The 13560-nt window shown below is 38.1% G+C and overlaps 1 protein-coding gene across 8 annotated transcripts in view; it reads right to left on the bottom strand.

The window, feature by feature from the left end:
- Window positions 1–2523: 2523 nt before the first annotated feature.
- The window catches only part of INPP4A (inositol polyphosphate-4-phosphatase type I A), a 149458-nt gene continuing 138421 nt past the window's right edge, over window positions 2524–13560 (bottom strand). For all 8 annotated transcript variants that reach the window (XM_073664894.1, XM_073664893.1, XM_073664897.1 and 5 more), the window contains one exon: window positions 2524–8900. In XM_073664894.1, the coding sequence (XP_073520995.1) occupies window positions 8768–8900 (133 nt within the window). In that variant the 3' untranslated portion in view covers window positions 2524–8767. The remainder of the gene's footprint in view (window positions 8901–13560) is intronic.

Below are 13560 nucleotides of genomic sequence, written 5' to 3'. Positions count from 1 at the left end.
TGAAGGCAACGTATCTGATGAACCCTAGGTCACATGGCGAGGCCGTCTCCCATGGCAACAGGTTTACACGGGACTGTGTGGATGTCCGGGCTGCGATACAGCTTTTGCGTTGTGAGTTTTGGCAAATAAAGCCGTTTAAGTTGGACTTTCCTTGGGTCACTGCCTCATTACCGCCTGTGGGAACACCGCCGCACTACAGTCACTAATACATTTAGGAGCAGACACAGACAGAAGAGGGCTCACTGTCCAAGAACAATATACGGGCCCTTAGCAGTCCATAATGCACAATTCCACTAGCTTTGCAAGAGGAAGTGGCCCCCTTACCTCTCGGGTCCCTGTGCAGCTGCAAAGGTTGCACCAAAGGTATATTCACCCCCAATTAACTTCCCTAAAAATATCTTAGTGGTATAGATCAGGTTTTGGAAGAAAGTGTTAGAGCAAACAATTAGTCTAGCACAGGCCTCTGGATGCGGGGGAATATTAAATGTTAAATGTATAAAGCGAAATTACGTTTCTTTCAACTGTTCATTAGTTATTGCTTTTTTAAAATATTTCTGTGAAGGCTCACCATCTACTAAAATATCTTGAAATGCTTTTTGTGACACTGTCACTTCCTCCATCAGTTTTCTTTACAGCGTAGATACTGACCCGCTTTCTGTCACCTGTTCCTATGAACTTAAAGGGGTTGTCCACTACTTTGACATTGATGCCCGATCAGCTGTTATCGGTGCCGGCGGCCGCAAGTCCTTACCTGCGGTGCTTGGCCGCCAAGTTGTAGTGGCCGATGCTTGTTACTGCACATCCACCTCCTGTTCAATTGAATGGGAGGCGGATGTGCAGTATCCCGCAGCGGCCACTACAGATGGACGGCCAAGCAGCGCAGGTAAGGACCTCCGGCCAGCGGCTGCTGTCGCCAGCACCGATAACAGCTGATCGGCGGGGGTGCCGCGTGCAGGGCCCCGGCCGATCATACATTGTCGGGGCATAGGGCATCAATGTCAAAGTAGTGGACAACTTCTTTAAAGGGAACCTGTCATGTCCTATCTACTATGTAAACTGCCCCCATAGCGTTGTTAGTGATGCAATATGCATCACTAACATGCTTTTTTCATTAAAATTGGTGCAAATATAATGAGTATAAAACATTTTATATACTTATAATCCTACCTGCTCGTTCAGTCATAGGGTTGTGATCCTCGTATCCAGTCATGAGCGGGCGCCACATTCCGTCAGGGTTGGCGCTGCCCATGTATTTGAATTTTGCTCCTGGCGAGCGCGGATATCTGTAGGGCGCATGCGCTGTATGACACGGATAGGCAGTAAAGCTTCCAGAGCTGGGAGCCACGCATGCGCTGTGAGGCTGTGTAGTTTCCAGCGCTATGACGAGCTGCTCCTGGCGTGTGCGCAGTGAAGCTCCCAGCTTCACTGAGTGCGGCTGCAGCCTCTTCTGCTTCATTATAGTGAGGCCTCCTAATGAAGATTTTGGGCGAAACGCGCATTGGAGAGGCAGGGTGAACAACTGATTGGCACAGGCACTTTATTTGTAAGTAATTACATGCTTGATCTTATGATTATCTCTTAGAGATTGTATAATTGAACGTGGTACACTGCATACTTAAGGCACACAGCACTTTGATTCTGTCTAGTGACTAAATATAAGAGGTACAACAAACCAAAGTATCACATTAACAATAATGTATTCATATAGCATGATAAAATGTTGCATTGTTATCTGTTGCATTTTTATTAAATGTACCAATTTTGAATGAACTTATAATATTTACCAATTCAAAATGCACCTTAAATTCTACCTATAATTGAAATAGTACCTACAATTTAGCCAACCGTTTCAGTATGGTAAAAAAAAAACCTGCATTAGTAGTTTGCACTCTGTGATTTTGCATAAATGTTTTATATATATTTATTTCTGTTTAAATAAAGATGATCTTAGATAAAAATACTCAGCTTTATCCTAGGCTTCATTGAGCTTGCGTTTCTTATGGTTAATACAAATACTCTGGAAAGTGACATAGCTCCCCCGCCCTAAAGAAAAACAATCCAGCAGAATCTGCAATCCCAACTCGTCTTTCTGCTGAGCCGCACACTGTGCCTAAACGTTAGTTAGCATCCACCTATATGACATTGCTGTTGAGAGAAGAACCCACTTACATGTCATATAAAGTGTCTCCAGAAGCACAAGCTGGGCACAATGTATTGGGCACTAAGCCGGCAAATTTGCGATTTTTACTCTGTAACATCGAGTCCATGCTTGTTTCTTTAAAACACCCGTGAGACTAAAACAGTCCTTCCACCCTTTCTCTATTACATTTCTTCACTTTTTCCATTGGGCCACAGTGCAATAATACAGTAGTTCTGCATTTTTGATTTTTTGAACTTGAGCAAATAAATTGTGTAACAAAGAACTTTCATACGTCATCTGAACATTTTTTGCATCCTAGTGGTCTAAGCAGGAAACCAATAATTTGTCATGACTGGCAAAATAAAAAAAGGAACACCACAGAGTCTGTGCAACATTCGTCAGTTTATTTCAAGACTAGCACATTTACAGCATATACACTAAGCAAGTGGAGGAAGATTACAGAGAACAAGAACCATATACATAATCCTGGCCAAATTAAATAAGTAAAAATAAGTGTACAGTGCTTGGCAAGTTAAAAGACATCAACAAAAAAAATGTGTTGTATCATACAATATCTTTACAAGTGCAAAGGTTACAAAACATGACCAACATTACAGATCTTCCAGCTGCATTAGCAGTCATTGCCTTCATTTACCAGGGATAACAGTTTAATGTTTCTTTAAATAAGCAGGGTTACTGCAGAGATGAATCTTTCTTTACATCATTTCTTTGTAACAGTTGTACGTTTCATCACTTCACCATTCCAGGTCTATTGAAAGGAAAGGAGTCCACATGCAATTCTTTAGCAGCCAGGCTTACAAGGCATTCTGCTTCTTCAGGCAGCTACAACGTTTGAAAGGCCGAACAATACTTACGTTACACCGAACATGTAAGCACTTCTAATCTGAACTGCTTTTTTCTTAAACTACCGCTTGGTGTTTAGGTTATACCCACTATAGAAACAGTAAGTAACACAGATTTGTACAAAGGATACTAGGAAAAGATCAAAACATAATCTAATTATCAATAAATATATGATCAGTCTTACTGGGGTTTACAGTGAAAGGTGATTACAGAGTTTAATTCCCCCTAAAAATAATTCTAATTAATTCTTACTATTTACTGCTGTCTTGTATTGTTCTACCTCTAAGCTGGAGATTTCATCAGTTTTACTTCAATGTACAACAGAAAATATTTTCTTAATAACTTTAAAGCACTTTGCTTTTATTGGTAGATTAATAGTTAATCATAGCTGTTCTGGGGAGGGATGCCATATTGCTTCCTCGAATAAATAAGGGGTGCTAACCCAAAACGCATAAGCTTATGGATCCTTAACTTTTTCATCCTTTTTGCCTTTCTCATTATGCTTTTAATTGCACAGTAAAAGTTATGTTTTAATTTTTCTTTTCTTATTGGTACTGGAGTTTAGTCCTTACGGACGCTCTCAATTTTGACTTGGGAACCAGCCTGGTGTGCGTTCCACCCTTCCTGCACCACACCCTGACCAGACAAGGTCTTCTAGGGCTTCTAAGTGGACCTATATAGATTTCCTTCAGAATTCCCCTTTCCATTGTCTCTATTGAAAGGCAAGCTGATTAAAATCCTTTTCCTTTTTCTTTCCCTCCCCAGTGCAATGAACTTTGCATTTCATATTCTGAAACAACTCCATATTTTCTAAATGTGTTGAAAAATTATGACAAATGAGTCACATTTGTTGACTTTGAACTCCCTCCTTAATTTATGCAGAAGTTTTATTATGGTGCCTTCACACAGTGTTTTTTAGGAAATGTGCTACGTGCTTTGCAGGGTTGGTTTTCAGGCTTTTTATTTATTTTTCTATGGCAGAAAATACTGCAATCATATGTTAGATGGTAGTCATTATGGAATCGTTGTGCTGATGATATTTACATTGTACACAATTCTCGGACAGACCGCGCGTCTCCTGACCAGAACGAATAGCCTCATATGCACAAGTAAGGCTATTTGCAGTGGCGGACACAGGCAGGGCCACTGTGCAAGAACAATATATATGTCTATGACAAAAGCTGCTTACTGCTTTGGAGGTGAAAGCTGGCTCCCTTACCTTTTGGGCCCCCGTGTGGCTGCACAGGTTGCACCAATGGTATTGTCCACCCCTGGCTGTTCGTTCAGATTATGAGACCAATTGTCGGTCAGGGAAGACTCGTGAAATATGGCTGCCTGAACCCAGCTTTTACTAACCTTTTTTTATATCAGTTCATGGTGAGAGCATGTGATACTAAATAGAAATAAGGAGAGTGATTACAAGCAGCATAAACAATTCCAAAAACAGATCAATCACTTAGGGGGTTTTCCGTTACTGTAATTTTGATGACCTAATATTAGGATAGCACATCAATATCAGATTGGTAGGGGTGTGACCCCCAGCACCCCTGCCGATCAGTAGTTCCCAGTGCTGTGAATGTGATCACTTGCAAAGCTGCACCGCAGAGCTCCATCAACGGCACAGTGGCCACAGCAAGGTACTGCAGATCCATCCCTATTCACTTGAATAAAGAAGGATGTGCCAGACCCGGTCTCTGCCATTATGCAGTTGATGGAGCTGTGCTGTGATTCTCTGCAACTGATCACATCCATTTGGCACCGTGAACAGCTGATGGGTGGGGGTACCGGATGTCTTACCCCTACCAATCTGATATTGATGAACTATCCTATTAAACTGCACCCCCCCATTTGGTTTTGATGACCTATCGTAAGGATAAGCCAACAATGGTACAGTATCCTCTGGGTTTTCACTTAAGTCTAATACAGATTATTTGGATTGTGAGCCCCAATGGGGTCAGTGATGATGATATCTGTAAGGAGCTGTTGAAATTATTGGCAAAATAAAAGAGTAAAATAAATAAATGAAATTAAATGTGCTTCAATAAATTAACTCACTAAAATGCCCAAGCTGACTTCATGATATGCCATCTTCCAGCCATTACACGCATATACTATAAACCCGCTCTGGCATTAAAACAGACAAAAATCTAGAACACGATTGCTATTTACTTTTGGTTAGACGTTAGACTTTTCATTACCAACTTCTAAATGTAGATTTAATATAAAAAGAGTTCACATATATAAGGTGTATTTACATATTCAAGCTTCTCATATATTTTCAGGAAAATGTTCAGAATTAAAGTTTTGTGCTAAATGTGTTTTCTGCTCCCAGCAAACTAGTTAAAAATATCAGTAATCTCAATGTCTGTGCCATTGGCAAAGTGATCACTTGAAGTCTTTTTCTATTATGTAAGTTAGGGAACAGATCAATGTTCTGTACTTGCAATTGGCTGGAGGGTTTTAAAATGAGATGTGATTCAAAGGTAAGTGCTTACAATATGAAAAGTCACAAATGATGTAAACCTAGGAACACAACTAAAAATAAACTGAGGTAACACTACACTGTAGTCCCCTATTTAACATTTTATCAATAATCATCGTAAAGATAAAGAATAATGAATATTTAAAGATGGAACTATACAGTTTAATCTGTAATTTTCTATGTACAATGGTCTCTAATATTATATAGCATTTATATAATTATATTAACGCATTAACCAGTGACTTGTCACACTGGTCATCGGCTATTTCACATTCTGTAAATATTTTACTTTTGTCTTTTTTTATGTACCCAGTGTGTTAGGAGTATTACCTTTCACGAGTTTTAGGTTTAAAGGGAACCTGTCAGTTGATTCATGCTGCTCAAACCACACAGTTTTTTAAAGTTTGGAAGATATATCCCCTATTCATGGGATGGGGGTAATTTCAGGTTCGTGGGGGGTCCAACAGCTAAGACCCAAGTCCCAAAAACCTAGGTTCTGAAGAGCCTAGTATGAATGGAGTGGTGGTCGATCATGCATACTGCTGCTCCATTCATTCTAAATGGGAATTCCGAGGATAGAAGAGTGCTGCGCTCGAATGGCGCTTAGCACTCCCATTAGAGTGAACAGAGTGGCAGTGCACATGATTGACCACTACTCCATTCAAGAAGGGATCCCAGCAGTCGGATCACCAGCAATCGGGAAGTTATCCCCTATGCAATGGATAAGAATAACTTCCAAACTTGAAGATACCCCTTTAAGCAGTCATTTTAAAATCATTTAGGCCGGGGTTCAATGATCCATGGTTTTGGTTCGGCTACAAGATCGATAGCACATGGGAAAATGTGAAATGGTCTTATTCAGATTATTATAAATGACACCATGCATTTTCAAAGGATTCAGTAATAGGAAATGGAATTGGATCCAGGGCTGTGGAGTCGGAGTCGGTGTCCATTTTGGTGGAGTCTGAGTCAGTATAAAATCCGACTCCTAAAATATATAATAAATTGGGTACAGTAGTTCAATGCAGTTTGTGTGCAATATTTTTTCATAAGAATTTGGGAAAGTTATGAAATGTCCTCTAAATGTCTGTCCTATTCCTGATCTAAGGGTCTAGACTTTTGGCTGAGATGAATCTGTGCTTCAGTTTATGTACATGATAAGTAGTGAAGCTCCTTCTCTACAGATAAGCGGCAAAAAAAACCCACACAGGGACGGAATGCCTGAATTCATCTCAGAACTGCTGGAGTAACCAGGAAAGCAGGATTAAGGTAAGTACTTCTTAAAGCATATCTAAACTTTCAATAAACTGTGCATAAATTAATAGTCCAGTATATGTTGTCTCTGTATGCTTGATGTTTCAGTTTGTTTTTCCTTAGCTCATAAATATATTTTATGTTCTAGCTAAAAGGCTTGATTATTGTGTCATAATAATGATTAAAAGCCTGATGTTACCATTTTACTACAGTAAATTTATCACTTAAACTTCAACATAAGCCATGTATGAGGGAGTCGGAATCGTGGAGTCGGTGTCATGGAAATTGAGGCGTCGAAGTCGGAGGTTTGGCTTACCGACTCCACAGCCCTGATTGGACCTTTCATTATTTTTTTTTAATTGTGGATGTAAAAACAGACGTCATATGGCTTTCACCTGGACGAAAAACCAACAGTCTTCATAGACTCATCAGAACCCGGCCTTACTGCTTAAGTGAGTAGTACTAATAAAATTATTAAATATATATTTATATTTTATAGAAACAAGGGCACAAGCAAATCTCATAAAGGCACTCTTATCAATAATCATTCTTTATATAATATATTATTATATATTACATAATGGCATTTAGACTATTTTAGGCAAATTGTAAAAAATATATATGTCTTAGAGAATATTTTAACTATAGGTGCAAATAACTCAATGTTCATACTTAAAATTTCAAATAATATTTGATTGATTGGGTCATTTTTTCACACTTTTTTCATTTTGTTAACTGAACTCTGACCTTGAGTGTTTCATATATCTGAGGATATACGTTATTAACTGAACTCTGACCTTGAGTGTTTCATGTATCTGAGACTATACGTTATTAACTAAAATAGCTAAAAAGGAGCAAGGGGAGACTGCAAGACGATGGTGATCACATGTACTTCAAACTTTTTTCAGTAAGTTTAGTAAGTCATGGATGCAACAATTAAAAAAATTAAATTCAGTAATCACTGTACAATTATCAGTAAATATGACACTTGCTAAATTATTAAATAGAATAACAATGATCAACCATGGGTATTAGATCATTTTCAACTTATTTAAAAAATAATATTTTTTATGTTGTTTTTTGTTTGAGGGGGATTTATTATTTTTGTTATAATCTTTACAAGAGAACACATTCAATATTTATAACAAATTAAGAAAAAATAATCACTATGTGTTGTGACTTATTTTATAACTAAAAACACAAAATTAATTTAGGGACTTGACACTGAATGAAAACGAGCCTCTGCTTGAAAGAGTTTTTGCATATCCTAAGTATCAAAGTTCGAATTCCTGACAAAATGTTATACAACAAAATATATATAAAGATGTCGAAACTATGGAACTCGATGGGTTTCGGAAACTGTAGTCATGGCAAAGTATGCCAACAAACTAAAAGTGAAACTTGGAAAATGTGTGCTGGTAAGGGTTGGAGTAAATGTAAGATAATTTTTAATGAGTATTTATTGTAACTCGCTCTGTACTGTTTATCTTCTAAAAAAAAAGACCAAAAAAACCCCAAACCTATGAGCTGATCACCTAAAGCTCACATGCTTTATTAAAATTTGCTCCTCAATATATTTGTAGTCCAAGCGACTGGATATGTCCCTTTTATTACTCCACATTCTAGCTTGGAAAATCACTGTCTACATTTAAAACAAGTTACTATATTTAAAGCAACTGCTTGTACACATAAAATTGTTTTACCAATGAAATCTGCAGCCCATCATCCAAAATCAGTCATTTGTTTTTTGTTCGGAAAAACACAGTGGGGTGATCGTAAAACCATGGACTTAACTATACTGCTCCTTCAGTCTAACCTGAAGATCACTAGGAAGTTTAGAACGAGTTCAACTCATAAGTAGCCTTGTTGGTGGGAGGTGCGCCTAACACATTATGTAAAATGATCTTCTTGTGCATGCTGTTTATAGATCGGTGTCTCCAGAGTCCATCAAAGATCATCATCTTTTATATATACATGAACAAATGCAAATCTACAGATATCGCAAGTGGAGCGTCACGTGGCAGGAGCTAGGTTTCCACTTTTCCGTAAGTCCCTTCAGGAGGCCTGTAATGCTTTGGGAAAGCTTTCAGCTGCAGACTGTTAAATGCATATTTGCGACATCCGACGTTCTTCATGGTGTTTTCTCGCCGACAGCCCTCACTATGGAAAAACAAAATACAAAACAGGCACAACAAAAGAAAAGAAAATTTGCACAAATAACAAATGAAAAGCATGGGCAAAAGCAGTAGCCAGTGCAGCAATATTAAATGAGGATGTCCAAGAACACATGCGAAGGTCATGGAATGTGCAGGGTAACATTTCCAGCAGCTGGTTTCTAGTGGAATAAAAAATGTGTAATTCATTATATTTTGTGTTGAGATGTTAAGCATGACAGCATGTGGGCTATAGCAGCTCTGTTTAGAGGAGAAAAGAAAAAGGATCAAATCATATTTCTTGTAAAGGTGCAAACTTTGAGGTATTCAGAAAAGATGGAAAACAAAACACTTTCTTTTAAGCATTGACAGAACAATTACAGACAGAATATATACAGGCGTTAAACTTTGGAGCACATCATGTCCCCTAAACTTATCAGTTATGGGACCATGCCAGACCTTAAGAAAGAAATGGAGCAAAGAATGAAGAAGCCCAAGAACACTACATACAACCCCTTTAAATGAGTTGTCCCATGATAGACATCACCTTCAGAAAGAGACAGCCGTGGCATTCAGATCATCACTGCTGGTCTCTGTTGGCATCCCAGAAAACACCAGGTCTGACAGCCAAACATTTCCCCTGTAATGCCCCCAGCAGAAGAAATAATGAATATGTAATTCAAGGATGGCTGAAGGTCTCCAGATTGGGAACTGCTCTTAGAGAATCACTCGTTATTCTGGTTAATAGAGGGAGTAAGGGAGGCCTCGAGCAGGTAACCTCCCTCTATTCCTAATAGGGCATATGAATAGGGATTATTTGAGTCTACTAAGCCTGGGTGTCCACCTCCAGTAGGCGTATACGCATGAAACTGTTGCACGTTAGAGCGCACGTTCGCTCTGTCGGCACCATTACAGTCTATGGCCCACTCGGTGCATACGTCAGAATCCAGTTTTGCGGGAGGTTCGGACGTAAGCCCCAGAGGAGCAACTGAACGGGTGCCTGAATGCAGTGTGAAAACACCCTTATATAAGTAAAAAAGATGCACTAAAATAGAGCGGAAGTTTATGGTATGTACATATACAGCCATAACCTCGCATGATCTCCTTCCAGCACATCACATAGTAACCAATAGTAGACATGTCATTGATCTTTAACATGTATGGCTAATTTTACCACCTAGTGACTAAGAACTATTTGTACACTTTATCCTCTACATAAAATAACATAATAGATATATTGCATAAAATAGAAGTCAGACATCCCACTAAATAATTAGTACACAGCGGAATAGCCAGCAAATGCAAGCCTAGGTTTTACCCATTTACCAGGCCATAAAAAAAATGCAGAAACATAACAAGAAATGTTCGTTTCTTAAACATATGAAGTACCACTTAAAGCTAAAAAATGGTTTGCATGCCATAGATCAATGACAAGAATTTATTTACAAAATGAGGCATGAGTGAGGGTAGAAAATAGGAATTGGTTAAGCCATCTAATATTCATATTTATATATCTGTTGGTCAGGGTAAATGTTCTTTTCCAGTTTGGTCCCCAAATGGAGAGTGTTTGTAGATATGTGAGCTGTATTGATCAGACACACGTCTCTTCTGACAGGTTTCAAGTGCTTTGATGTATACAGAAAGTGCATGGGTAGGCTGCACAGATGACTTAGGGACCTTATCAGCCTAAAGTGTAAAAAGCATTTACAAGGTATTATATTTTTACTACCTTGTGAAGACAAATGGAATGCAAATTTTGATTTATTTTTCTAAAAAGCAAGGATAAATCTAAACTGCAGCTAGAAATAAGGGGTATATAGATACAAATGTAAACACCCGATTCCAATTTGACCTGACGTATCAATTTCCAGCTCCTAACATCTATATAAATGCACAAATAATATCATATCTGGTCCATTTTGTGAAACAAAATAGGATGATGCATATCCAACAAAGTAAAATCTCAAACTTCTAGGAACGTGGAGGCATAGCAGAATAAAAAATAATAATATGCAAACTTTATATTGGGCATTTCTATGCAAAGGCACTTTTCGGGAGCAAACAATGGCTTTTGACATCCATGTCACTTCCAAATTGCACAGGTGCCCGAAGTAAAGGGTTGATATAGAAGGTGCATGAGCTATATCGCAAGGCTATATGTATATACTATTTAAACATGGAAGCACAACAGGCAGCAGGTGAGGAAGATTGGTTTTTTTGAGTGTTAAAAATGTTACATAAAAATATAGATTTTCAAAGTGCATGCATCTTTAGAGTAATCAAGCTTTAGATTGATCAGAACTGACCATGAAAGCAAATGTGCAGCTAGGATCATGCTGCCAAAAGATGAAGCCTCAGCTAGACCCCCATCTATGGCTTGGCCATTGAGGAAGAGATGGGTAAATACCTTATATCCTATAAAGTATGTCACGAAAGCAGCATGAATAGTACAAAATTCAATAGAATACTGAAGATTGATACATACGCTACATAGTGCCAATGTATGGTACTATAGGTACAAAGCAGCATCAAGGACATGAGGTAAGTAGTAAGCTGAAAGTAAATACATATATACAACAATGGTCTGCCCAATTCCAATGAGCTGCCCCAAATTTAGAAAAATTTCAAATGTAAAATGAAAACCGTAAGGCATTAGATATAGGACAAAGCTCCATAGCTCAGTCAACATTGTGAGAAAGTCCTAAGATCCCACTAAACTTTGTATTTCCAAGCATAAATACTTCTGCCTCATCTTTATTTGCAACGAAATCTGGAAACCAAGTATGCAATGCTGAGGAACACCCAAACTATGAGCAAATTTGGGCTGAATGCTAACAAAGGAATAGAGTAGAGGAGGCTGGGATCCAGCCTAAAATCTCGGATCGGAACCAAGCCACTCAAGTTCTTCTGGGTGACTATTTCTCGAGTTCCAATGCTGCAAAGAGGATAATTTGGGATTGCAAATTAAAAAAAAAAAATAACATCATGACCCCCCCCCCAAAAAAAAAATAAAAAATGGAACATACAGAAAATTGGAAGAGAAGGGTAAATAGCAAATAAAAAAACAAAAAATAATGCATCAAAGGAGAGTCACAGAATATTGGAAACATACATTTAAAGATGATGTAAGTAAACCAAAAGTAGCAATGTGGAGTCAAAAGAAGAGAAAAGAGAGAATAAAAGAGAAATCATAAGAATGCATTATAGACAAGTGAAGAAAAAAAGAAAAAACTGGCAGATTTCTATGTTTGGTTTTGTGCAAAAAGCCACTTCGTCCATGCTGCCATGCATCATCATGCTGCTAAGCAGTGACATCTGAAATGCAAATAGACCATCAACAAACCAGTACAAGATTTGACCCTTTCAATCTCAGAGAAAGAAATGTTAAAAGAGTAACCATCCCTTTCATTTTTATTTCATAAATCAACAGTAAATATGGAAATAAGAAACTTTGTAAAATATTGTTTCATATAAATCTGCTTCTTTCTTCTCCTGGATTGATCTTCAAATCTCAATTCAATGGAAAAAGCTGTAAAACCTGTATTCAATAAAGACAAAGTTTCACATTACTGACTTAGGAGATTACAGTTGGTGTTTAGAAAATTCTATGGAGAGTGGAAGGGGAGGAGGGGAAAGGAGCTAGAGACAAACACAGACATTGTGTTATAGGGTTACCTGAAATGACAGTTACTCTAAATCTATGGTAAAAAAAAAATAAAAAACATAACTGCCATTTCAGGAGAACTTGCTGCAGGTTGTCCGTGCCTGGCTCAAGATCCTCCCCCTCCCCATAAGCACCAACTGTCATCTATTAACTCGGTAGTGTGAAAATCTGTCTTCACAGAAAACAGATTTTACCTCTGAACTGAGAGTGAAAGAAGCAGATTTCTCTGACACGATATACAACAAAGTTGCTTATTTTCATGTGTACAATTGATGAAATAAAATTCAAAACAATGGTTCACTCTTTAAAGCAGTCAGATAACACTGTCTGAGTAAGCTGTATTCTGATGTAAAAGATTGCTCATTACTATGAAAATGTTCTGATAAGACCTCAGGGCATTAACATTAAAGGGGTTTTCCCACGAACAAAAGTTCATTTTAATCAATAGATCTTGGAATAATAATAACTTCCACAATTGGATGTGTTTAAGTAAAATGTTCCTGTGCTGAGATAATCTTATAAATGTGCCCCTGCTGTGTACTGTGTAATGGCTGTGTCTGACCGTACAGGGACATGGTCTGATCATACCACATCTCCTGGGCAGATGGTGAAGGAAAAGAGAATATACTGACATTACAGTAGGGGGTTGCAGCTGATTCTTTTTGTGAGATAAAACATTTCTCTGCCTGTTTTTAAATGTTTTACCTCACAGAATCAGCTGTGATCCCATGCTATAGTGTCTGTATTCTCTTTTGTGTCCTCCCTGCCCAGGAGATGTGGTATGATCAGACCATGTTCCTGTACGGTCAGACACAGCCATTACACAGTACACAGCAGGGGCACATTTATAAGATTATCTCAGCACAGGAGCATTATTTTTAATCATATCCAATTGTGGAACTTATTTTTATTCCAAGATCTAGTGAATAAAATGAACTTGTGTTTGTGGGAAAACCCCTTTAATTGCTTAACGAAATTTAGCTATGTGTATGCTCTTCTGAGA

The sequence above is a fragment of the Phyllobates terribilis genome, unplaced genomic scaffold, assembly GCF_046119375.1.
Source record: "Phyllobates terribilis strain yellow unplaced genomic scaffold, ASM4611937v1 Scaffold_2__4_contigs__length_985480577, whole genome shotgun sequence".
In the NCBI taxonomy this organism is placed as follows: domain Eukaryota; kingdom Metazoa; phylum Chordata; class Amphibia; order Anura; family Dendrobatidae; genus Phyllobates; species Phyllobates terribilis.
Note: the sequence above shows the minus strand (reverse complement) of the source record. Positions and strands in the feature narration are given on the sequence as shown.